A 26857-nucleotide genomic window follows, 5' to 3' on the forward strand; every position below is an offset into this window, starting at 1 on the left:
GTGTATTATAAAAAAGATGAATATAAGAAATTTTACCAAAACTTTAATGCAAATATAATATCACAACTCATAATCTGTGATTACTGTTTATAAGATTGTACGCTCCATTCATAGTATTTCTATCTCACCGGAAGTTACATCATGAACAAAATGGCCGCGTCCACAAGATTACTCGCGGCGTGTGTTTCCGTAGTTATTTTGGGGTTTGCTGGTGTTGTGTACTGGTTTTCACCATTGATTAATGGCAGCGACAAAAGAAAAAAACTCTCTAAGTCTCAATATGAGAAATTTAGTAAAGGTAGGCGTGTTTATGTCAGAGGTCTGGAGAAACAATCATAATTACGATTTCCATATTTTGAATTTGTCTGTAAGAAACCCTAAATTGTAGTCAACGCATGTATGTATGGGTTAAGGTAATTCAAGAATAAGCGAATCAAAACTCAGATGAAATGTGGATTCCAAAAATTAACATGTTGCAGGCAAATTCCTGGCAAACAGTGGCGGATGTGCCATAATTGACAGCAATAAAAACTAGAACAGTAAGTTTTGAAAAGCAATTGCTGAACCTCAGTGCTACAGTTCACAAATTTTCGCAACAAGAGATTAGCACGAACACAAAACAAACGTCTCTGGTGATCAATGTCAATATTGTCTTTAAGATCGTAAGTAATTTTGTGACCGAGGTAGTTAAACAATTCAACAAATTCTAATTTATGACTACATAGATAAACCGGTGGTATATTACTCAGTTTATGACGACTTGGAAAACACATACACTTTGTTTTCTTAGTGTTATAAATAATATCATGATCATTAGCATATAGCTCAAATGTATGCAAAAGTTTGTGCAAGCTTTTGATAGAGGGCGCAATGAGGCACATGTCGTGAGCAGCGCTTAAATTATTTACAGTTTTAGCACCAACCTGACAACCACATACATGTACATGTTTTTTTGTACAAGCTTATTTAATTCACGACCTAAGCCATCTACATAAAGGTTGAACAGGGTCAGGGACATAATACCTCCTTGACGAACTCCGTTAGTGACCTCAAAAAAACGTGACAGGTTGTTTCCCCATCTAACACAGTAATGTTGGTGTCGATACCAGTTCACTAACAGCCGAGTAATATATGGGGGGATTTTACGGTGCACAAGTTTTTTAAATAATGTCCAATGGTTTACTCTATCGAAGGCCTTGGAAGCATCAAGAAAATACACAAACATATTACTTCCCATGGTGTTGTAATGACGAATTATTTCTTTGAGAACAAGAATAGACAAATCAGTTGAGTGTTTCTTTTTAAAACCAAATTGGTTGTCTATAGTTTCAATGTAGGATTCACACCTCACCAGCAGTACGTGCTCCAAGACTTTCGACAACACTGATGTTATTGCTATTGGACGATAATTGTTCGGGCTGGTGACGTCACCGTTCTTGCTCTTAATTATTGGCACTAAAATTACATCTGTCATATGTTGCGGAGTAGTTCCATGAATTAAAATCCCTGTAATACACATGGACAAGTGTACACTCAGTGTAGGGCTGGCGTATTTCAAATTCTCGGCACAGATCCCGTCGGTACCGCCCGATTTCTCAGGAGGTAGTTTCTTTATTATGTCGTTAATTCCTGAGCTAAATACATGTATAATATCCTTATCCAGATTATTAAGATGGTCCAGCACTTTAGTTTTATGTTTATTGAACTTAACAGAGTTCAGTATACATTCAAAGTGGTCAGCCCACATATTTACAATATCAGATTCACCTGTCACACTACCAACCATGGATGGGAGGAATATGGCATGTTGGGTCATGATTTATTTCCTAAAAGAACGTTCATCTTTATTTAGCAGGTGATAAGCAATTATTTGTGACTGTGATCTTTTACAATTACGCATGGAGAGTATAAACTTCGCCTTCGATGACGTCATCATTTGAATAATATTACCCTGCCTCGGGTTTTCCTGCGGCACGCCACACCGAAAAACAGTCACGGGCCAAGGTGTGAGCATCCTTAACAATATCGTTCCATCCAGGTACTGGTTTAAAACACTTATAGGAGTTTGTATGTCTAAAAGTGATGTTCGTAGCTTTTTTAAGTGAATTTACAATGTCATGGTGATCTCCATTTTGACAGTTAATATCAGTACATGCCAATGCATCCACGGGAATATTAAGCCTTCTCATACAAAGTTCGCTATTATGGGTGTATTGCTGTATTTTATCAGTGATTATTTTTGACCAGCTGACATGCGTATTTCTATTAATATCATAGTTATTATTAGTTGTGGTTGTAACCATGTTCATAGCCCGACAGGTAATCGACATGGGCATATGATCAGACACAACATAGTCGAAACATATATTAATGTCTGTAATTGACTGATGCGCGCTTACAGTAGAGATACAATGATCTACCCAAGAGGTAGTTTTATGTGCTTCACTCAGGTACGTAAAATTATCATCAGAGTTACCGAGAAATTCAAGGTCAGAAATCAGTTACTCTTCCTCGTTACAAAGCTCGCATAGCTCATTACAATAACGTGAGTACTACCGCGGATCTGTATTCCAGTCCCCTATCACAAAGACGTTTGGAGTATCGACCTCCTGGATAATGCCATTTATTTTACTGAGGTAGTCAACATATTCGTCTTGGTTCTCAACACTGTTGGTCGGGAGGTACACACACACAAGATAAACAGTTTGCTATCCTCTTCAAAAGTAATTTCTGTGCCAAGAAGTCTGGGATCGTTCAGTGTAATCTTTAGCGAACTTCCTATTGTTTTTCTCCAAAGAATAGCTGTCCCTCCAAAGGGACTGTCCCAAGGGGATGTCAGTACTTGTGTCGACAGCAGAGACGCCATATGCATGGAATTCATTGTGAATAGTAGATAAAAATTCAAGATCATCCTTGACGAGCCAGTGTTCTTGTAAAAGACAAATGTCGTGCTTATCGCAGAGTTCCATGACAATCGGTCTACTATTTTTGACCGATCTACAGTTACAAGTTACAATTTTAAAATCTGACATAAAAAATGTATTCACGATGCGGATAATACTTGCATACTAAAACTCCTTCGGGCCAAGCACTTGCGTTCATGATTGGCTGAAAGTTGGATGCAGTTGTTGTTATGCAAAACGAGGCATAAGTGTCAAACTTAGTGTCTAAACGTTGGCATTCCACATTTCTAATGTTCATATTAGTAATATAATTTACAATCAGGTCAGTGGTGGTTTCCGGACCCAAGTCTGGAAATAAACATAAACATAAAGACAGGTCGACGTGATCAATATTTATAGGTGGTACATGTAGTTTGGAAAGATTTTTGGCAACAAAGCACGGAATGTGGATTGGGTCAATTTCTTCAAGCAAGTAAAGTATATCTTGTACATTGTTCATGGCTTTCTTATGCCCCTGTCTCCTGATCAAACGCCGGGAACTATATGCACCACACAGTTCAAATAAACGAATCTTAACATCGTCAACCTCAGAATCGTCAAAAGTTTCAACACACAGCTTCACAATTATATCATTTGGTAGTATGTCCATCTTGTCGACAATAAAACAGAGCATTTCATTGATGATGGGAGTAGCATTACATAAAGTATCATTATGTTGAAAACACTCCAGCTCAGAAGGCTGGGTGTCACAAAGGACAGTACCGTCTTCACCACTCACAGATGCGTTAAATCTCTTATCTTTGCAAGAAGTACATCCAGATCTCCTTGAGCGAGAGAAACACCATCACGGGTACTACAGTCGTGGCAACGACTACGATTCATGATGTAGACTTAGATAATTAGAAAAGTATAGACAAGTCAAATGAGGAGCCAAAGCATAACACGTCTAACCAACATGGCGGCACAGATATGTCTACACTGAGTTACCTGTGATTTTATTTAAATCTATAATTATCACTTCATGCATTACGAGAAAGTTTGCATTTTATAGTAGCTCAACACAATTTTAAAATATTCTTGTACAGGCAATGGTTATAAGTAAAGTTGTCGTTGTTTTTGTTTTCTGGCAGTTTTGAGAGTTCTTGGTACCACAAGGCGACCATCTGTCGAGACTACTTTTTTTTCGGTTGGTTGACGGCCTTTCATGAACTTCCTGTATAATGTTTCTTTTTAGCTCCGCTGTCGACTTTGTCGAGCGGAGCTTATCATATGAGTGATTGTCCGTCGGCGTCCGTCGTCGTCGTCCGTCGTCCGTGTCAATGTTTTACTTTTTCGACTTCTTCTTGAAAACTACAAGCCTGAATGCTTTGATACTTGGTGTATATGTACCTTGGGTAGACCTCTCTTAGGTTTGTTCATTTCATGTTGATATCTTCAATTCTCTAATTTTGGTGAATATTTTTGTCATTTTTGGTAAAAAGTGATATTTTCGACTTCTTGTTAAAAACCAAAAGTTCATTTGCTTTGATATTACATATATAGATACTACATGTAGACCTTTCTCAGATTTGTTCATTTCGTGATGATATCTTCAATTCTCTAATTTTGGTGAATATTTTTGTCATTTTTGGTAAAAAGTGATATTTTTGACTTCTTGTTAAAAACCGCAAGTCCGATTGCTTTGATATTACATATATAGGTACTACACGGGGACCTCTCTCAGATTTGTTCATTTTGTGATGATATCTTCAATTCTCTAATTTTGGTGAATATTTTTGTCATTTTTGGTAGAAAGTCATATTTTCGACTTCTTGTTAAAAACTGCAAGTCCGATACTATACACATTGTTCATTTTCTAATGATGTCTTCTGTTCTTTAATTGAAATGTGCATTGCTAACAGCGGAGCTATCTCAGCCGACAGGCTGCTTGTTTAGCTCCGCTGTCGACTTTGTCGAGCGGAGCTTATATGAGTGATTGTCCGTCGTCGTCCGTGTCAATGTTTTACTTTTTCGACTTCTTCTTGAAAACTACAAGCCTGAATGCTTTGATACTTGGTGTATATGTACCTTGGGTAGACCTCTCTCAGATTTGTTCATTTCATGATCATATCTTCAATTCTCTAATTTTGGTGAATATTTTTGTCATTTTTGGTAAAAAATTATATTTTCGACTTCTTGTTAAAAACCGCAAGTCCAATTGCTTTGATATTACATATATAGGTACTACATGTGTTTCTCTCTCAGATTTGTTCATTTTGTAATGATATCTTCAATTCTCTAACTTTGGTGAATATTTTTGTCATTTTTGGTAAAAAGTGATATTTTCGACTTCTTGTTAAAAACCGCAAGTCCAATTGCTTTGATATTACATATATAGGTACTACATGTGGACCACTCTCAAATTTGTTCATTTCATGATGATATCTTTAATTTTCTAATTTTGGTGAATATTTTTGTCATTTTTGGTAAAAAGTGATATTTTCAACTTCTTGTTAAAAACCGCAAGTCCAATTGCTTTGATATTACATATATAGGTACTACATGTCGACCTCTCTCAGATTTGTTCATTTTGTAATGATATCTTTAATTCTCTAATTTTGGTAAATATTTTTGTCATTTTTGGTAAAAAGTGATATTTTCGACTTCTTGTTAAAAACGACAAGTCCAATTGCTTTGTTATTACATATATAAATACTACATATGGACCACTCTCACATTTGTTCATTTCAGGATGATATCTTCAATTCTCTAATTTTGATGAATATTTTTGTCATTTTTGATAAAAAGTGATATTTTCTTCTTGTTAAAAACCACAACCATTTATGGTTAAAAATTATATTTTTGAAGTCCCATTGCATTGATACTATGCATATTGTTCATTTTCTAATGATATCTTCAGTTCTTTAATTGAAATGTGCATTGCTAACAGCGGAGCTATCTCAGCCGAGAGGCTGCTTGTTCACTTCAGGTTCCTGGGTCCAATGTACGTGTTTGACTTTAAACTTTGACATCCAAGGTGCAAGTTCCATGGCCACGTAAAGCCCATCTACAATCTATTTGCTGCAGTTTCACTATTTTATATAACCTATCAATCAATCAAATCAGGCATCTTCATATTTTTCCAGTTTGTTCGCAGTTTTATAATGTGATTCATGGATTCACACGAGTTATTCACACGGAATCTACTTGTTATTTTGACATGGGTGAAAAACTCTGGAACGAATTTTTTGTGAAATTTTTACAAAATGTTGTTTAAACCTCAGACTAGTAATACAACAGACTCGCAACGCGACGTTTTCTTTTGAAGTAATGTGTGCCACGTTTGTTTATGTTATCAGTTCTTATCGTACCGAGTAAACGTTGCTGAGCAACAACATTTTCATTATATTTCACAAAATAACGCGAGATCTATTCATAATACAATCAACTATCGCGATGCATCGCGAGACATAAAGACAGGAAGTGACATAGACGACAGGAGTTGTCAGTGAACTTCGAAAATGGCATTTACGGAAAAATTTTGTGAATCTGAAGACGATAATTACGAGTGGGAAGCTATTTTAGGAGAACATTTTGACGAAGATAATGACAATTTCTCTGTAGAACTTTGCAACCCCTGATCGATCTCGTGTTTTTCATTTCCTGAAATTAGGAATAAAAAGAAATATACTGGGCTATTTTTATACAAAATTATGACGAAAGTCAAACAAAATCAGTGAAACTCGAAATAGCAACAATACTGACACACAATAGAAAATTGAAACACTGAACAACGCATAGATCGCATACTATGAACTTTGAAGTCGAACGCGACAAAAATAACGCACCTCCAGTTTTTACTGTTACTGGATCACGCTGATACGCAGAGAGAGATATGTACATGACACTAGCTACCTATCTCATGTTTCGGCATCCCGGAACACGAAAACAAAACGGGTAACACACAAAGAAGTATGATCGTTCAAAATGCAGCGATAAGCTCTCTACGCAAATATATTGGAAACCTTCCGCAAAATCTGCAACAGCGAGAAATATCGTTTCAAAGTTGCTCATTATATATTCAAAAACTATTTTAGGTAAACACTAAGACATTCAGTTACTTGTAACTCCCCTGATTCTTGGTCGATTCTTAAAATTCTTACACAGCTGCAAAGGTCAAAATGTCCAGAACGCATCTCACGTTTTTTTAATATTTTGTATATCCAAATCCGTTTTACGAAGAAATACGCAATTTCCGAAGGAGCGCAAAGTGTGCAGAATATCCAGTGCTCGGTAAACTTCGACGATGTCTATGCCAATGCTACAGAGTGTGGCACGCATAGCATATACAATTTTACACCTTAAACAATAGGCGTTGCGAGTCTGTTGTATTACTAGTCTGAGTTTAAACCCAGTCAATGAGAGTGAATATTGGTCTGTAAGTTCAATAACTGAGTTCAAATTCCTGTTCTTTGTCGCATGATGTTAATCCACTTTTGTAAAATATATCACTTAACACTTTCTTCCATGTTTTCATATTAGCACCCACTTTGCAAGATAAATACCTCCGAGCATTTTCTTCTAAATGTCTAGTACAAAGTTCGTGATTTGATTCAGGTAAACATTGTTTCACTGCTTTTGTTAGTGCCGCTTCTTCATCTGACCCGATAATAATATTTGAAAACTGTGTCCCCTTAATGTCTTCCGATAGCTTGCATTGAAGATAAAGTCAGTCCCAGTGTAGGTAAATGTGTAGGTAGTGTCCGTTATCTGGTTGATTGCGTCTCATAGCAAGGTACTTTGCATTTTGAACTTGTTTCAAACCTCTTGGGGCACAAGTTGACCCATCAAGAGCCATTTCTTCATATCTATGTCACGTGATGGTTTTGTTTCTTCAATCGGGGGACAGTCTATTCGTCCAAAATCACATTCGTCCCAAGTCGATTCGTCCCAAGTCTATTCATCCCACAAATTAATTTGCCAAAAATTTGATTCGTCCCACAAGTTGATTCGTCCCACAAGTTAATTCGTCCCAAAGTCGATTCGTCAGATTTAAGGTTAGCCGACTACTAACTCGCCAAATAAGCACAAACACATCCAAACAATGAACTGTTCACGTATACGTATATGCACTGGCATGCGTAATTGTTAGTTACACCTTTTTGTTTTTCCCGACGTTGGGTTATAAAACTTTTCCTCTCTCTTTCCCTACTATCTTCCATGCACGGAACATGCATGGAAGTTGTATATATTTATAAGATAAATAAATTATTAAAACAAATCACACCAACTTTCTTGGACATATTCGAACGTGAAAATAAAATTTGAAAGTTACAAAGTTACATCTGAATATTTATCACATGAAAAATACACTATTAATATTAACAACAAGCAACAACTAGTTTCATTCAATACCATGGTTGACAGCCGACATGTGAACATAATCTAATAATTTGGCAAGATCAGTAAAACACACCTTTAACAATAAAATGTAAGTGAGAAGTAGCGAATGGTGGAATCAAAAGAAATTGAAATGCAAGTTACATCTGTTACCTATAATTCATAGCATTCATACAAATACACGCAACGTACAAGATATTAGTTAATAAATACAAATACACCGTACACGCAACGTACAAGTTATTAGTTAATAAATACAAATACACCATACACGCAACGTGGAGTTATTAGTTAGCGTGTCAGTAACAGTTGGCCGAACCTGCAATGTAAAACGACAAGACATAGGATATACCGCACGTCGATGTCAAGCTCTTGCACACAAACATAGAAATTGACCCTGCTCAAGATCGTAATGCTGACCAAAAATTAAAAAAAATGGGACGAATGTGAATTGGGACGAATGTGAAATAGGACGAATGTGAATTGGGACGAATCGTCTCGTGGGACGAATGTGAATTGGGACGAATGTGTTGACTGAATCCTTCAATCATCTCGTCGAGCCATCGTTTCACGTTGTGGGATGTTCGTACGTATTCAGCAGTATTTTTTTGCTGTTCCCGTGAGGCGCAGAAATTGTTGGATATTTGCCAATGTATTCAACAACTGCAGTTTTTTTTTAATATTGGTCAAAGAATCTGGACAGGCTACTACAGTTGAAAAGCGTCTTTTAAATGCTGGCTCTCGTTTTAGCGAAATGTAATACAGTTTAAATACAATAATGTTTCCAACTGGTTGGGGGTCAACGGAACACGTTTACCTTTTAAGTGTTTTATATAAATCCAATTTTTTTTCAGATACAATGTAATGATGCATTTTGCAAGAAGCTTTATCAGAGCAGGTTCCATAGTCATCGACATAAAAAGCTTGTTGTCCATTTGCTTGCCTCGTATTATTGTGCTTGTTATCAATCACAAATAAAACGTTATTCTTTATACCCAATGGTAATGTCTTGCCACATGATTGTTTGTTTTGCATTAAATGCAAAACTTTGCCTGGGTCAACAAATTTAGCATTTGTTATTTTAATGAAACTGGGAATAGCGCGATCTGGTGCACAGTTGTTTGGTGAACTCGGTGGCGAAGACAGGTTTCATGAACTTGACCGCGTAGACAGGGTCGGTGAACTGGATCGCGAAGACAGGGTCGGTGAACTGGATTGCAAAGAGGATTGGTGAACTGGATTGCGTAGGCAGGGTCGGTGAACTGGATCGCGAAGGCAGGGTCGGTGAACTGGATCGCGAAGACAGGGTCGGTGAACTGGATCGCGAAGACAGGTTTGGTGAACTGGATCGCGAAGACAGGATTGGTGAACTGGATCGCGAAGACAGGATTGGTGAACTGGATCGCGAAGACAGGATTGGTGAACTGGATTGCGAAGACAGGATTGGTGAACTGGATCGCGAAGACAGGGTCGGTGACTGGTGGGTGTAGATTGAATACTGGTTCACTTGCTCACAGGATAATGATTGATTGCTTGTCTGGCTGTTAGTTGAAATGTCATCGATGGGTGATGCTTGAATCACATATGTCTGTTGTCTTATGACTTCTGCATACGATAAGTATGGTGAGTCTCCTGTATCATTAACAGACAAGTCAATCACAACAGGCTTCTCGCTATGACGTCAACAGGCATCAACCCTAGCACCAATTCTTCAGTACGTGCTTGAGTGGCAGGAGTGTTACGTAGCAAGATCTTCTCCACTTTAACAGCAGTTTCCACAAGTGTGGATGCATAATTTCATAGATTGAATGACTTCACTACTTGGCAAGTTCACTGTAGGTCGGTAAATTACACCTAAAACAATGAAAATTTAATGACACACTACTACGGTTGGCAAGTTTGCTGCAGTTCAATTAATTAATGGTTGCGTGAAAGGTTGAGTCCAAGATTGCGTTAATGAGAACAACCACATGCCAAGCGACCACAACTTCTTGAGTTTACTTTCAAATGTTTCAGTACTATTAATCATTAGAAGATTTTCTAGCATACTGTAATTCGTTCAATTGTAAGTCGATGGCGACATGTCAAACATCTAGAATTTATTTTCAAGAGTAACACGAATGTCCTGTAGACACGCAGTGATAATACTAATTAACGTACGTTATGAAAGTTGGTAGTACGATCGTGGAATGTTTCACGCACATATTTGCATAAATGTTGCGACATGCAACTTTGCACTACCATTGCTGTAGTATAAAGGTTGAATGTTTTTCACATGAATTAAAGTGCAGTTAGTCATCAGACATTACTTGTGTTTGCTGCTGGGAAAATTGTCCAAAACTACCGTTTCTGCTTTAATATACATTTTTATAGACTTGCTGACGGTGAACGTGCTGCCTGAAGACAGAAAGCGAAATACCCATTTTGCTGTCATAGCTACCGGTATTTTACATTCTACCCTTGTTTTACAATTATTTTTAAATAATGTTTATAAGCATCACAAGATACTGCAAGAAAGTCAACTGTTAATACAACCACAGACAATGAAAAGAAAATAGGTTTTTGTTATGACCTCAACTTTTTTATTGTGTCAAAAGTCGGGGTGGGTGTTTGTCCGGGCATGGGCTCTTACCCAGATAAATACGGTAGACGCCATTCGTCTATGGCGCAAGACAATGCAGGCAACTTGTTGAAGCATGATATTATCCCGCAGTTATTCCACAGTGGGAGGGGGGGTGTCGACCTACTGCAGAAGGGATAGGTCTATACTCTTGTGTATAATCTGTGTATTCAAAGTTTATTTTATATACAGTCACGTAATAATACATATTGCTTAAATATCAATTATTAACAAATTATGTTTTTGACATTTTACAACAAAAATAAAATAATAATTTTAAAAAAATTTGGATCCAATCAGTTTTTAATTCTCAAAACCAATGTGAGACACTTTGATATTTATGTCATCTGCCATAATCTGTAACAAAATATAAGAAACAAATGCATTATATATTATGATTAAACTGTAGTTCCATGCTTCACACCCCACCAGAATAATGGTATGGTCAAAATGGACGTTGTTAATGTGAGTATCAATTCTACACGGCCAGAAAAAAAGCAGAAAAGACTCAAACATTGAGGAGATTTTTAGCTGGGTATAGTTTTGATCAGTCAAATTCCTGTCTTGAATAGTTAAATATCGGTCACGAGTAGTCCCATTTCGTCCCGGGCACTTGAGTTCCGGGCAGTAATTAGTAGGACCAAGCAAGTACAGCAGAGTAGTTTATTGATTTACTAAAAGTAGAACTGACATAATCATAGAATGTCGAGGCAAGTGAACATTGGGAGTAAACATTCGTCTTAGCACAGACCTGTGTCATATGACGCCTTACCAATTTTTGCTAAAATAGCATTTCACCACTTTTTTACACGAGTGTTTATACACGGAACTTGATACTTCTTTTTACAATTTAAGTTACTTTTTAATCACATATTTTAGTGAAATATTGTTTAGTAAGTAAAGTATTAATGTCATACATAATTCAATCTTCAGAACAGCAGAAACTGACACTTAGTAAAGATAATAACATTTAAGTTTGAAGTTCAAAACTTCAGGTTTCAACGTCCTTGATCGCAATATAATCAATGCTTTTCAAACCAGGAACTAACTAGTGTAAACTGATTGCAAATTTACACAATTTTGGGTCCAGTTTATTTTTACAATATTTCAATGTTTTTGGTTATCATTATTTAGTAACAAAGTTATTATAACGATCTATTTGCAACTGAAAAACGTGTTGATCGACGATAGACTTCAAAATAGTTTCAAACAAACCCTAGGCACTCCTTGCGTGATATACATCAGATCCACAGTCAGCTGGCGCACAAATAATACTGTGGAATACTTTATTTTCGCTGGAATAAATTTTGGTCTTAGAGCACTATTGCTGCACTTGCTATTAATTAACTACCGGATTCGGCTGATACCCCGCCCTGGGCGATCTTATGGTAGATTCAATTTTTTTTAAGAAAAATGTGGACCAAAAGATCGCCAGGGCGATGTTATGGCAGATATTACGAAGCCCATCTTGTCTGGAAAAATAACCATGCACTGATAAAAAATGGTTCAGAAAACATTCAGAAAAAATAATGTTTTTCTTTGACCAAATATAATCATGCAAAGTATAAATTCAAAGTGTTTTAATACATTGGTGAGAGATTGTATTACGTGAACAAGAAGGAAAAGCAAGCCAAAGTCGAAATGGGATGCATCATGACACAACACACGCTGCGACAACCGAGTAATCAGCGAAATAATTTTTGGCGCAATTGAACTTCAAGTACTTCTTTACAAACTGTTGCTGCGCATCGGTCTAGTAAAATTTTTATTATATCCGACGATACTGTAATCACATAACTTGTCTGCAACTCTGGCTTTGAATATATCAACATCGTTTACTTGGTGTGCTGCTTTTTTAATAACGCGAATTTGTTTACAATATTGTACCGGCTCTGAAAATTTCAACTTTGTTATGCTTTCATAAAAATTATGCAAACTCAAGTAATTTATATTACCGACTTTATACTGCGTTGCACCCTTAATAATTACACAAACATAAACATGGGCGCATTTAAATCATAGTCAGGTGTCTTGTGATTCATCAAAGTTCCCAATATTGAATGATTTTATTCGAAATGAAGTGAATATGTAATATAATAAACTCTGGGCAGCACACTTCAATCGCATTATTCACATACATTTCGACTGAACTCTACTAACGATGTGTTTGAATTACGTGCGGCATTGGGCAATGACCTCCAGAATTCACGCACTGATATTTAAATTTCGGTCACTCAGCTTCACCCAAATTAATATAGTTACTTGTCATGTGTTCAAAAAATCTTTCAACTCTCACAAATACCACGAACGCGAAGAGTTTACTGAAAGGGAATGTCTTTTTTGGAAAAAAAACAAAAAAACACATCAAATACAAGATTATGTGTGCAAGGTTAGATTTCTAGAACGTACACGACCGCTTAACTCTGTGTTTTTTAATAATCATGTCGCATGTGAAACACTAGAAACATTTTAGTTCGCCAATTTCCTGTTTATCTATCTTGAGAACTTTTTGTCAGGAATGCGATACTGACAAAGATTAAACATTAATGATACCTACCGTTGTCAAATCAACCAAGAGGCTCGAATCAGGAAGGCTTGGGTATTTCAAACTTTGTAAATAGCATTCATTTCAAGCGCAGACTTTATTTGAGTGTAATAAGCGTAAGTGAAATGTATTCACGAGTCATAATACTCGTACCTTCTAAAGTTACGACTTTTACTCTTGAAATTGGTGATAAATACTTGCATGAAATACAAACATATACCATTTTTCATGCAACAACAATTTGTATACAGCATTGGATTTATTAGATTTTTACGCGTTTCGACTTCACAGTGAATTATTTTTAGCGTCATATTTGAAATAGCGCGCTCGATGCAAGATGTCGGACGGGAAAATTGGGGTCTGTAAAAATGTTTGTTGGTTCAGTCAGGCAATGTGTGGACCAAAACATCGCCCATGAGTGGGGTTTAGGATGGGCGGGGTATCAGCCGAATCCGGTAATAGTATAGAAACATTAGTATAACATAGCAGAACTATAACCACCTTGCCCTTTAGAAACAAATGTAATCACTATTATACCTTTTGTTGTATTTTGTAATATTTAAACTTTGAAGTGTTGACCATTTTGGGTGTATGACATGCAAGATGACTCGCATTGCTAATAACCATACAGGTGTTCGAAGCATACAGTTTAAAATAGATGCTAGCTGAAGGGGGTATTGAAGGCCGGGGGGTGGCCTGAGGTGTGGTTGAATAATGTGGAGGTTTCAAAAAATTTAACATAACCAACAGGGGGTGTATCATTTATGGAGATAGGGTTGTAATGTTGATGACTTATACTGTTAAATTTGCCCTTATAAGATTCTGGTCTGGTTTGGGAGGTGAAAGTCAATGGGAAGTGTAGGGGTAGATCTGTTTACATGTAGGGCATTACAACATAATTTTGTTCTTTCTCGGCTGCTGAAACTAGATGGTTACATTTACTAAGAATTCTGGGACGTATGGAAGATAAACAAAACTATAGTGATGATGAACTTAAGTAACACAAATCGACTTTTTGTACTGAGTAACAAATTGACTTATTATCTTGAGTAATGAATTAACTTGTTTTACTGAATCAGAAATTAACTTTAAGTTATTATCTTGAGTAATGAATTAACTTGTTTTACTGAATCAGAAATTAACTTTAAGTTATTATCTTGAGTAACAGATTGACTTACTGTAGTAACAAATTACATGGGTAATGAATCAACTTCTTGTTACACAGTACCCAGTCAAAATATCTGTAACAACAAAATAACTACACAAAACACAAAGTCCATCCTGAGCAGACCAAAAGAAATACATTGCAGCATGGCCTACCATTGTCCATACACATGAGTGTATAAATGCCCCCACCATTGAACCAACTTTATATTTCCATCACATGCCTAGTCATTTAAGCACTGCTTTGAACATGGCCCTGCAGTCATATTAAACATTTGTTTTAAGAAACAGCAGAATTGAATACAAGCAGAAAAAAGAAAATTGGAAAACATTTCTAACTATTTTGAAACTTTGCAAGGAACAGAGAAGTTTTATAGATGTTTCACCCAGACCCAATTTATTTTTATGATCCAGACTTAAGCGGGGCCTACCTGCACATAAAGATGCACCCAGCGTGTTGCCATCTCCTTCGAATCACCCAGCTGGGCCAAGTATTCAAATTTCGGGGGCCCTAAGGTTGGGGAGCGCATCTACTGGACGAACAAGTCCAAAGATATGGCCCGCATTAGTTTCGGGACTACCATATCAACCGGCTCGAACTGAAAGCAGTATACTTAGCACTACCATGCTTTCTACCCGTAGTTCAAGACCACAGAGTCCTGCTCCGCACAGGCAACGCTCCTTCAAGAAGGAGGGGGGACGCGTTCCTCATAGTTGTCAGTCCTATCAAATCCTCCTTTGGTGCCTGGAATACAATGTGGAGCTAACCGCACACCACCTTCCAGGGGTGAGGAACAGTCTGGCAGACGCCCTTTCAGGGCGACTCCGTCTCCAGCACACTGGGTGGCTGATACAAGCCTCCAGGCTGTTTCAGCTGTGGGACGGTCCAAGGTTAGACCGGTCCGCCGCACCCCAGAACGTCAAGCTCCCGACGTACGTAACACTCCTGCCGACTCCAGGAGCCTGGGCCAGGGTCTCTTTGCAAACTCCGTGGACCCACTTAGTTGTGTACACCTTTCCTCCCTTCCCGCTAGTTCACCGGGCACCGGATAAAACTTCGACAGGTGCACGCCTGCATATTATCATTGGTCGCACCCAATTGGCCAAGCAAGGCCTAGTTTCCACTTCTGTCGGAAATGCTAGTAGTCACTAGTGCTTCTGGACTTACCGGACCTGCCATCCCAACCAGACGGTACACTACCAATGAGCCCAGCGGGTATCTCTTACACGCATAGAGGCTCTTATTAGACCCGCACATACGAAAGCCTAATCTGAGCGGGCTGCCAACGTCCAGGCCAGGGCGAACAAGGATTGGTGTAGCGGACGGGAGATTGATCCATACCATCCCTCTATTGACCAGGTAGCAGGCTCCTTCGTCCACCTGTTTGACGAAGTGGGTTTGTCCTATGCAGCGATCGTTGGCTACAAGTCGTCCTTGTCCCCCCACCATTGAGAATGTACGGGAACAAGACTAGCCGATTGTCCTGTTATTAGGAGACTATTTACTGCTTTCTAGATGCCAAGACCCCATACAAGGGAACCGCCCAACTCGGACTTGTTGGCTGTGTTGTCCGCTCTAAGCAGACCGCCCTTTGAGCCTCTCTGATCAGCACCACTCAAATTTTTCGACGTGGAAAATAGTCTTCCTACTGGCCCTCGCCTCAGGTAGGCGTCGACCAGAGCTGGGGGCATTGTCCTTCTCGGATGATGTACCATCGTTATGGACAATAAAGATGTGCGAAAGACACGAATCAGGTTTCTCGTCTAGAACCAAATCCCAGGACACGATCCTCACCCAATCAAAATCTCCCGGCTTTCAAATTTTGTCGGGGGGTGGGGGGGGGTGGGTGGGTGTCAGGAGGAATTGCTTCTGTGCCCGGATCGGAGTTGCTACCAAACCATACTAAGGATTCAGGACGGGGTGCCAGGCACATGTCTTTGTGTTACGGCCCAGGCAGGCAGGCAGGATAGGCCAGCCTCCCCACTTCCATAACCAGATGGTTTACTGCCACTGTATTAAAGGTCTATAATACTTTCACTTCCTCGATACAGAGCTTGCAGAGACACCAAGTACGAGGGCATGAAGTCTGCACGAGTGCCAACTTCAGGTGCCCCCCTCGAGCATACACAGAGGGCAGGCTTCTGGAGAACACAGAACGTCTTCATCAACTACCACCTAACAGACACCGAATCCATTGAGGAAGGTCTCTTTAGGTTGGGTCCTGTAGTAGCGGGTCAGTCTTGGTTTCCTGACCTAGCCCGAACTACCACAAGGGTCCCTGCTCATAGGCAATAAGTCAGTCTCGGCATTTTATGCGGACAGATTTCTCTACCGTCAACATTCCCCTGGAAGCTCCCAGGTCCCACTTTGCGGCCTATGCCCTAATGCAGAACTGTTTTGGTCTTTACTTCGAACACTTGCTACCCCCAGAATTGGGTTGGGGTCTAGCTTTCTCAGGCACACAGAACCCTGTCACCATAGCAGGATTTTGGCTTCTTGCTCCGGGGACAGCACAGGCAAGGTAAGACACCACACTTTTTTGGGCCTGGGAAAAGACTTTCATAATTTTTCTGTTTGCTCGGAAAACCCGCCACCTATCGGCGTCTGACTCTGCCTACAGTTCAAAATAGTCATTTTGACTGATGGGATTCTATGGTGGGTAATTGAACGTAGTGAATTTAGGCAGAGGGTTCTTCGAACCCGCCTATTCACATAGTTCATACCCACCATAGACTCCGGGTCCCCCACCCCAACCACCCCACTCTTTCCGTAGCATTGGTCTAAGTCCTCGATGCGGAGAGAAAAGGAACCAGAGTGATTGTACACCATATGGGCTCAGTCACATGGTTTGTGACGTGAGGGAAAGAGAATCTTGGGGTCATGGGGCTTCCCCTGACCTAGATTCTATCTCTCTGTCACCAGCAGAATCGCTAATTAATGCCTACAGTTCAAAACAGTCATTTTGACTGACCGGAGTCTATGGTGGGTATGAACTATGTGAATAGGCGGGTTCGAAGAACCCTCTGCTGAAATTATGCATTTCCATAGATGTCTCAAAATATTTAGAACCTGGACACAGCAACTTTGAACTTGGCCAAACATATTTTATGAATCTATATATAGTGTAATAAAAAATAGTTCAAAATATTCAAATATTCTTCCAGGTTTGTAAGCTACATTTACCATGCACTGCTTTGATTAGAGACCTGCTTTCTATTTCTTCAATAAAAACAAAAATAAATAGGAAGAATCAGTTTCTTGTGCAAAAGAATTGAATACAAACAGTGAAAAACAGAAACAATGAGGGGAAAAAATGAAGCCAAGTCCCGCGTTGAACCCCAGTCTGCCTGATTCCTTGTACATGTATAACCAATGCAGAATTTAAGCTACTTTTTTTATCAATATCTCAAAAAATATTTCAGCTAGACACACAAACTTTGAACTTGGTCAAGTATTTATATTAAACCAGAATATATAATAAAATGAAAATAATTGAATAACAAGGTTTGCAAGCTGCCATGCACTACTTTGAATAGAGAGCCCTGATTTCAATTTCTTGAACAACAACAAAAAATTAGGAAAAATCAGTTGCTTATACAAAAGGATTAAATACAAATGAACTCGCGCATGAACTAATAACATATAGTCAAATGAAATCAGTTGAATAAATATTTTTGACTTATTGCACTAACAAGCCAGAGTTAACATAATCGACGACGACCTATACCTTACCCTTCCTCATTTATGATTCGGGCAAGGTAAAAATAGATTTGCAATAGTCAACATGTCAGTTTTAATTATATAAAACATAAGTGTAATAATTTAAGATTAGGAAATACTTACAGAATTCCAGTTAGTTTAATAAAATTGTAAACGTCGCTATGAGTCCCATATCAAACAGGACGCGGCACGACGACTGCCGTCCTTTAAAATCGATACCAGGAGAGGGGTAAGAAAAGTTATATAACATTTTAGTATTTGATAATTTATTAAAATAGATAAGTTTGTCCAACTCCCCGTGATTTGATGATATCTTCAATTCTCTAATTTTAATGATTATTTTTGTCATTTTTGGTAAAAAGTGATATTTTCGACTTCTTGTCAAAATCCGCAAGTCCCATTGCTTTGATACTATACATATTGTTCATTCTCTAATAATATCTTCAGTTCTTTAATTGAAATGTGTATTGCTAACAGCAGAGCTATCTCAGCCGATGGGCTGCTTGTTTTAAAATGCTAATTCTGTGACTAATATGATGTCCCGTCCCTTTACAGCAGCTGGAGTTTGAACTTGGAAAATTGACATCATATGACGAGAGTTATATTTGGAAATCCTTCTCTCTATGGTGGCACGAATGAGCTCATCAACACCGTGAATCAGGACTAGTTTGGATTTCCATTATCAAATATAAAATTTTGAACTTGGTAAATTAGCATATGATATTATGAATTAGCATATGAGAGTTATATTTGGAAATCCTACTCTGTATGGTGGCACAATGGAACTCATCAACACCATAAGTAGGAACTATAGTTTTGGATTTCCATCACTGTATGGTGAATGGTGATTTGGAAATAAAACTTTGTATGACTTATACACCCATGGAAATTATACCCTGTATGAACACACAAACTCATCAACAGGGGGGTGCAGATATAAACTGGAATGGCCCAATCAAGTCAAACCATAATTGATTTATGAAAACAGATTTGGTAAACAGTGATTTGTATGCCTGATAGACAATTTCTGATTTGGTAAACAGTGATTTGTATGCCTGATAGACAATGTCTGATTTGGTAAACAGTGATTTGTATGCCTGATAGACAATGTCTGATTTGGTAAACAGTGATTTGTATGCCTGATAGACAATGTCTGATTTGGTAAACAGTGATTTGTATGTCTGATAGACAATGTCTGATTTGGTAAACAGTGATTTGTATGCCTGATAGACAATGTCTGATTTGGTAAACAGTGATTTGTATGCCTGATAAACAATGTCTGATTTGGTAAACAGTGATTTGTATGCCTGATAGACAATGTCTGATTTGGTAAACAGTGATTTGTATGCCTGATAGACAATGTCTGATTTGGTAAACAGTGATTTGTATGCCTGATAGACAATGTCTGATTTGGTAAACAGTGATTTGTATGCCTGATAGACAATGTCTGATTTGGTAAACAGTGATTTGTATGCCTGATAGACAATGTCTGATTTGGTAAACAGTGATTTGTATGCCTGATAGACAATGTCTGCCAGCTTCAACTGAGTATAAAATGATACTAAACTATGCTGATTGAGACTAATATTGTAACATACATTATAATTTTCAGTCTTTAAAGGGCGATAGTCATCACGCCTGCACAAGATACATTTGTATATGGGTCTCGTATAAATAAAGATGGTGACTTTGACTATTGCGCAGATCAACGAGTACAAACTGAAATGTTACAAAGCTTTAATTACGTACTTTTTTAGGTGATTGTAAGGTATCGAAGAAGTCACCGACAGTAATTGATGCAAGTCACGCCCAGGTCAAACCTCTTACTTGTGATTTCCATTAGAAGAGCGCATTGGATTTTGGGAAAATCAATGTTTATCAACACAAATGTCACACATGGGCAGCGCGATGACCACTGCCCTTTAAAATCAATATCAATATTTTACATAATACTTACTCATAGCTAAAAAGGTAGTTATAAAGTTACATGTATACATAGATAAGTCTAGTGTTTTCCTTCCTCACTTTCAGATATCAAAGTCCACCAAAGTATTCCTGTGCAGTCTACAAGCACAAGTCGTAACAGTGGTGGAAATTTGACAAGTGGAACAGCAGTTGCCTTAGTTGGTATGTTGGCAACCCAAGATGACATACAGCTTGGAAAAGTACTAGTTACAATATCAAATAGTGCAGCTTTTACTTGTAATCAGGTAAGATTTGGTGTCTTCAATACATGTACATGTAACCAAGATTTGGTGTCTTCAATACATGTACATGTAACCAAGATTTGGTGTCTTCAATACATGTACATGTAACCAAGATTTGGTGTCTTCAATACATGTACATGTAACCAAGATTTGGTGTCTTCAATACATGTACATGTAACCAAGATTTGGTGTCTTCAATACATGTAACCAAGATTTGGTGTCTTCAATACATGTACATGTAACCAAGATTTGGTGTCTTCAATACATGTACATGTAACCAAGATTTGGTGTCTTCAATACATGTACATGTAACCAAGATTTGGTGTCTTCAATACATGTACATGTAACCAAGATTTGGTGTCTTCAATACATGTACATGTAACCAAGATTTGGTGTCTTCAATACATGTACATGTAACCAAGATTTGGTGTCTTCAATACATGTACATGTAACCAAGATTTGGTGTCTTCAATACATGTACATGTAACCAAGATTTGGTGTCTTCAATACATGTACATGTAACCAAGATTTGGTGTCTTCAATACATGTAACCAAGATTTGGTGTCTTCAATACATGTACATGTAACCAAGATTTGGTGTCTTCAATACATGTAACCAATATTTGGTGTCTTCAATACATGTACATGTAACCAAGATTTGGTGTCTTCAATACATGTACATGTAACCAAGATTTGATGTCTTCAATACATGTACATGTAACCAAGATTTGGTGTCTTCAATACATGTACATGTAACCAAGAGTTGGTGTCTTCAATACATGTACATGTAACCAAGATTTGGTGTCTTCAATACATGTAACCAAGATTTGGTGTCTTCAATACATGTACATGTAACCAAGATTTGGTGTCTTCAATACATGTACATGTAACCAAGATTTGATGTCTTCAATACATGTACATGTAACCAAGATTTGGTGTCTTCAATACATGTACATGTAACCAAGATTTGGTGTCTTCAATACATGTAACCAAGATTTGGTGTCTTCAATACATGTAACCAAGATTTGGTGTCTTCAATACATGTACATGTAACCAAGATTTGGTGTCTTCAATACATGTAACCAAGATTTGGTGTCTTCAATACATGTACATGTAACCAAGATTTGGTGTCTTCAATACATGTAACCAATATTTGATGTCTTCAATACATGTACATGTAACCAAGATTTGGTGTCTTCAATACATGTAACCAAGATTTGGTGTCTTCAATACATGTACATGTAACTAAGATTTGGTGTTTTCAATACATGTACATGTAGCCAAGATTTGGTGTCTTCAATACATGTACATGTAACCAAGATTTGGTGTCTTCAATACATGTACATGTAACCAAGATTTGGTGTCTTCAATACATGTACATGTAACTAAGATTTGGTGTCTTCAATACATGTACATGTAGCCAAGATTTGGTGTCTTCAATACATGTACATGTAACCAAGATTTGGTGTCTTCAATACATGTACATGTAACCAAGATTTGGTGTCTTCAATACATGTAACCAAGATTTGGTGTCTTCAATACATGTACATGTAACCAAGATTTGGTGTCTTCAATACATGTACATGTAACCAAGATTTGGTGTCTTCAATACATGTACATGTAACCAAGATTTGATGTCTTCAATACATGTACATGTAACCAAGATTTGGTGTCTTCAATACATGTACATGTAACCAAGATTTGATGTCTTCAATACATGTACATGTAACCAAGATTTGATGTCTTCAATACATGTACATGTAACCAAGATTTGGTGTCTTCAATACATGTACATGTAACCAAGAGTTGGTGTCTTCAATACATGTACATGTAACCAAGATTTGGTGTCTTCAATACATGTACATGTAACCAAGATTTGGTGTCTTCAATACATGTACATGTAACCAAGATTTGGTGTCTTCAATACATGTACATGTAACCAAGATTTGGTGTCTTCAATACATGTACATGTAACCAAGATTTGATGTCTTCAATACATGTAACCAAGATTTGGTGTCTTCAATACATGTACATGTAACCAAGATTTGGTGTCTTCAATACATGTACATGTAACCAAGATTTGATGTCTTCAATACATGTACATGTAACCAAGATTTGGTGTCTTCAATACATGTACATGTAACCAAGATTTGGTGTCTTCAATACATGTACATGTAACCAAGGTAACTTCTATAACACAAATAGTATTATACGGTAAGCTAAATATACTTCAGCCTGAAATCGCTTCTAAGAGAAAAAAAAACATTTTCACTCACATTAATAGTATTAATTACATTTTTTTTATTAATAGGAATTACTTCGTGAAGCTGGTGTTTTGCCGTTGCTGGTATTCCTAATGCAACATCAATGTGAAAAGATTCAAATCTATGCCATCAATGCTCTATCCAATCTTGCCCTTAATTACAACAACCAGAAACAATTACAGGTATTCTCTACTGGTTTCTTCAAATTGGCTTTGTTGTACCAACTGAATACATAACATTATGTCACATGGAATATACCATATTCCCTCTATTATATCAATAGTGTACTGTAGTGTGTGATTGATACAATGACCACAATGTGATATCAATAGTGTACTGTAATGTGTGATTGATACAATGACCACAATGTGATATCAATAGTGTACTGTAGTGTGTGATTGATACAATGACAACAATGTGATATCAATAGTGTACTGTAGTGTGTGATTGATACAATGACCACAATGTGATATCAATAGTGTACTGTAGTGTGTGATTGATACAATGACTACAATATGATATCAATAGAGTACTTTATTGTGTGATTGATACAATGACCACAATGTGATATCAATAGTGTACTGTAGTGTGTGATTGATACAATGACCACAATGTGATATCAATAGTGTACTGTAGTGTGTGATTGATACAATGACCACAATGTGATATCAATAGTGTATTGTAGTGTGTGATTGATACAATGACCACAATGTGACATCAATAGTGTACTGTATTGTGTGATTGATACAATGACCACAATGTGATATCAATAGTGTACTATAGTGTGTGATTGATACAATGACCACAATGTGATATCAATAGTGTACTGTAGTGTGTGATTGATACAATGACCACAATGTGATATCAATAGTGTATTGTAGTGTGTGATTGATACAATGACCACAATGTGATATCAATAGTGTACTGTATTGTGTGATTGATACAATGACCACAATGTGATGTGATATCAATAGTGTACTGTAGTGTGTGATTGATACAATGACCACAATGTGATATCAATGGTGTAATGTAGTGTGTGATTGATACAATGACCACAATGTGATATCAATAGTGTAATGTAGTGTGTGATTGATACAATTGCTACAATGTGATATCATTTGTGTACTGTAGTGTGTTATTGATACAATAACCACAATGTGATATCAATAGTGTACTGTAGTGTGTGATTGATACAATGACTACAATGTGATATCAATAGAGTACTGTATTGTGTGATTGATACAATGACCACAATGTGATATCAATAGTGTACTATAGTGTGTGATTGATACAATGACCACAATGTGATATCTATAGTGTACTGTAGTGTGTGATTGATACAATGACCACAATGTGATATCAATAGTGTACAGTAGTGTGATTGATACAATGACCACAATGTGATATCAATAGTGTACAGTAGTGTGTGATTGATACAATGACCACAATGTGATATCAATAGTGTACTATAGTGTGTGATTGATACAATGACCACAATGTGATATCAATAGTGTACTGTAGTGTGTGATTGATACAATAACAACAATGTGATATCAATAGTGTACTGTAGTGTGTGATTGATACAATGACCACAATGTGATATCAATAGTGTACTGTAGTGTGTGATTGATACAATGACCACAGTGTGATATCAATAGTGTACTGTAGTGTGTGATTGATACAATGACCACAATGTGATATCAATGGTGTAATGTAGTGTGTGATTGATACAATGACCACAATGTGATATCATTAGTGTACTGTAGTGTGTGATTGATACAATGACTACAATGTGATATCAATAGTGTACTGTAGTGTGTGATTGATACAATGACCACAATGTGATATCAATAGTGTACTGTAGTGTGTGATTGATACAATGACCACAATGTGATTTCAATAGTGTACTATAGTGTGTGATTGATACAATGACAACAATGTGATATCAATAGTGTATTGTAGTGTGTGATTGATACAATGACCACAATGTGATATCAATAGTGTACTGTAGTGTGTGATTGATACAATGACCACAATGTGATATCAATAGTGTACTGTAGTGTGTGATTGATACAATGACCACAATGTGATATCAATAGTGTACTGTAGTGTATGATTGATACAATGACCACAATGTGATATCAATAGTATACTGTAGTGTGTGATTGATACAATGACTACAATGTGATATCAATAGTATACTGTAGTGTGTGATTGATACAATGACCACAATGTGATATCAATAGTGTACTGTAGTGTGTGATTGATACAATGACTACAATGTGATATCAATAGAGTACTGTATTGTGTGATTGATACAATGACCACAATGTGATATCAATAGTGTACTGTAGTGTGTGATTGATACAATGACTACAATATGATATCAATAGTGTATTGTAGTGTGTGAATGATACAGTGACCACAATGTGATATCAATAGTGTACTGTAGTGTGTGATTGATACAATGACCACAATGTGATATTAATAGTGTACTGTAGTGTGTGATTGATACAATGACCACACTGTGATATCAATAGTGTACTGTAGTGTGTGATTGATACAATGACTACAATGTGATATCAATCGAGTACTGTATTGTGTGATTGATACAATCACCACAATGTGATATCAATAGTGTACTGTAGTGTGTGATTGATACAATGACCACAATGTGATATCATTAGTGTACTGTAGTGTGTGATTGATACAATGACCACAATGTGATATCTATAGTGTACTGTAGTGTGTGATTGATACAATGACCACAATGTGATATCAATAGTGTACTGTAGTGTGTGATTGATACAATGACCACAATGTGATATCATTTGTGTACTGTAGTGTGTGATTGATACAATGACCACAATGTGATATCAATAGTGTACTGTAGTGTGTGATTGATACAATGACCACAATGTGATATCAATAGTGTACTGTAGTGTGTGATTGATACAATGACTACAATGTGATATCAATAGAGTACTGTATTGTGTGATTGATACAATGACCACAATGTGATATCAATAGTGTACTGTAGTGTGTGATTGATACAATGACCACAATGTGATATCAATAGTGTACTGTAGTGTGTGATTGATACAATGACCACAATGTGATATCAATAGTGTAATGTAGTGTGTGATTGATACAATGACCACAATGTGATATCATTTGTGTACTGTAGTGTGTGATTGATACAATGACTACAATGTGATATCAATAGTGTACTGTAGTGTGTGATTGATACAATAACCACAATGTGATATCAATAGTGTAATGTAGTGTGTGATTGATACAATGACTACAATGTGATATCAATAGAGTACTGTATTGTGTGATTGATACAATGATCACAATGTGATATCAATAGAGTACTGTATTGTGTGATTGATACAATGACCACAATGTGATATCTATAGTGTACTGTAGTGTGTGATTGATACAATGACTACAATGTGATATCAATAGAGTACTGTATTGTGTGATTGATACAATGACCACAATGTGATATCAATAGTGTACTGTAGTGTGTGATTGATACAATGACTACAATGTGATATCAATAGTGTATTGTAGTGTGTGAATGATACAGTGACCACAATGTGATATCAATAGTGTACTGTAGTGTGTGATTGATACAATGACCACAATGTGATATTAATAGTGTACTGTAGTGTGTGATTGATACAATGACCACACTGTGATATCAATAGTGTACTGTAGTGTGTGATTGATACAATGACTACAATGTGATATCAATCGAGTACTGTATTGTGTGATTGATACAATCACCACAATGTGATATCAATAGTGTACTGTAGTGTGTGATTGATACAATGACCACAATGTGATATCATTAGTGTACTATAGTGTGTGATTGATACAATGACCACAATGTGATATCTATAGTGTACTGTAGTGTGTGATTGATACAATGACCACAATGTGATATCAATAGTGTACTGTAGTGTGTGATTGATACAATGACCACAATGTGATATCATTTGTGTACTGTAGTGTGTGATTGATACAATGACCACAATGTGATATCA

General features: G+C 37.0%; 1 protein-coding gene across 1 annotated transcript in view; it reads left to right on the top strand.

The window, feature by feature from the left end:
* Positions 1-129: 129 nt before the first annotated feature.
* LOC102809006 (uncharacterized) overlaps positions 130-26857 on the top strand; it is a 46130-nt gene continuing 19402 nt past the window's right edge. The window contains exons 1-3 of the mRNA XM_085497267.1: positions 130-298; positions 20364-20542; positions 22850-22984. Of these exons, the coding sequence (XP_085353393.1) occupies positions 142-298; positions 20364-20542; positions 22850-22984 (471 nt within the window). The 5' untranslated portion in view covers positions 130-141. The remainder of the gene's footprint in view (positions 299-20363; positions 20543-22849; positions 22985-26857) is intronic.

The sequence above is a fragment of the Saccoglossus kowalevskii genome, chromosome 3 (assembly GCF_978046115.1).
Source record: "Saccoglossus kowalevskii chromosome 3, keSacKowa6.1, whole genome shotgun sequence".
Lineage (NCBI taxonomy): Eukaryota > Metazoa > Hemichordata > Enteropneusta > Harrimaniidae > Saccoglossus > Saccoglossus kowalevskii.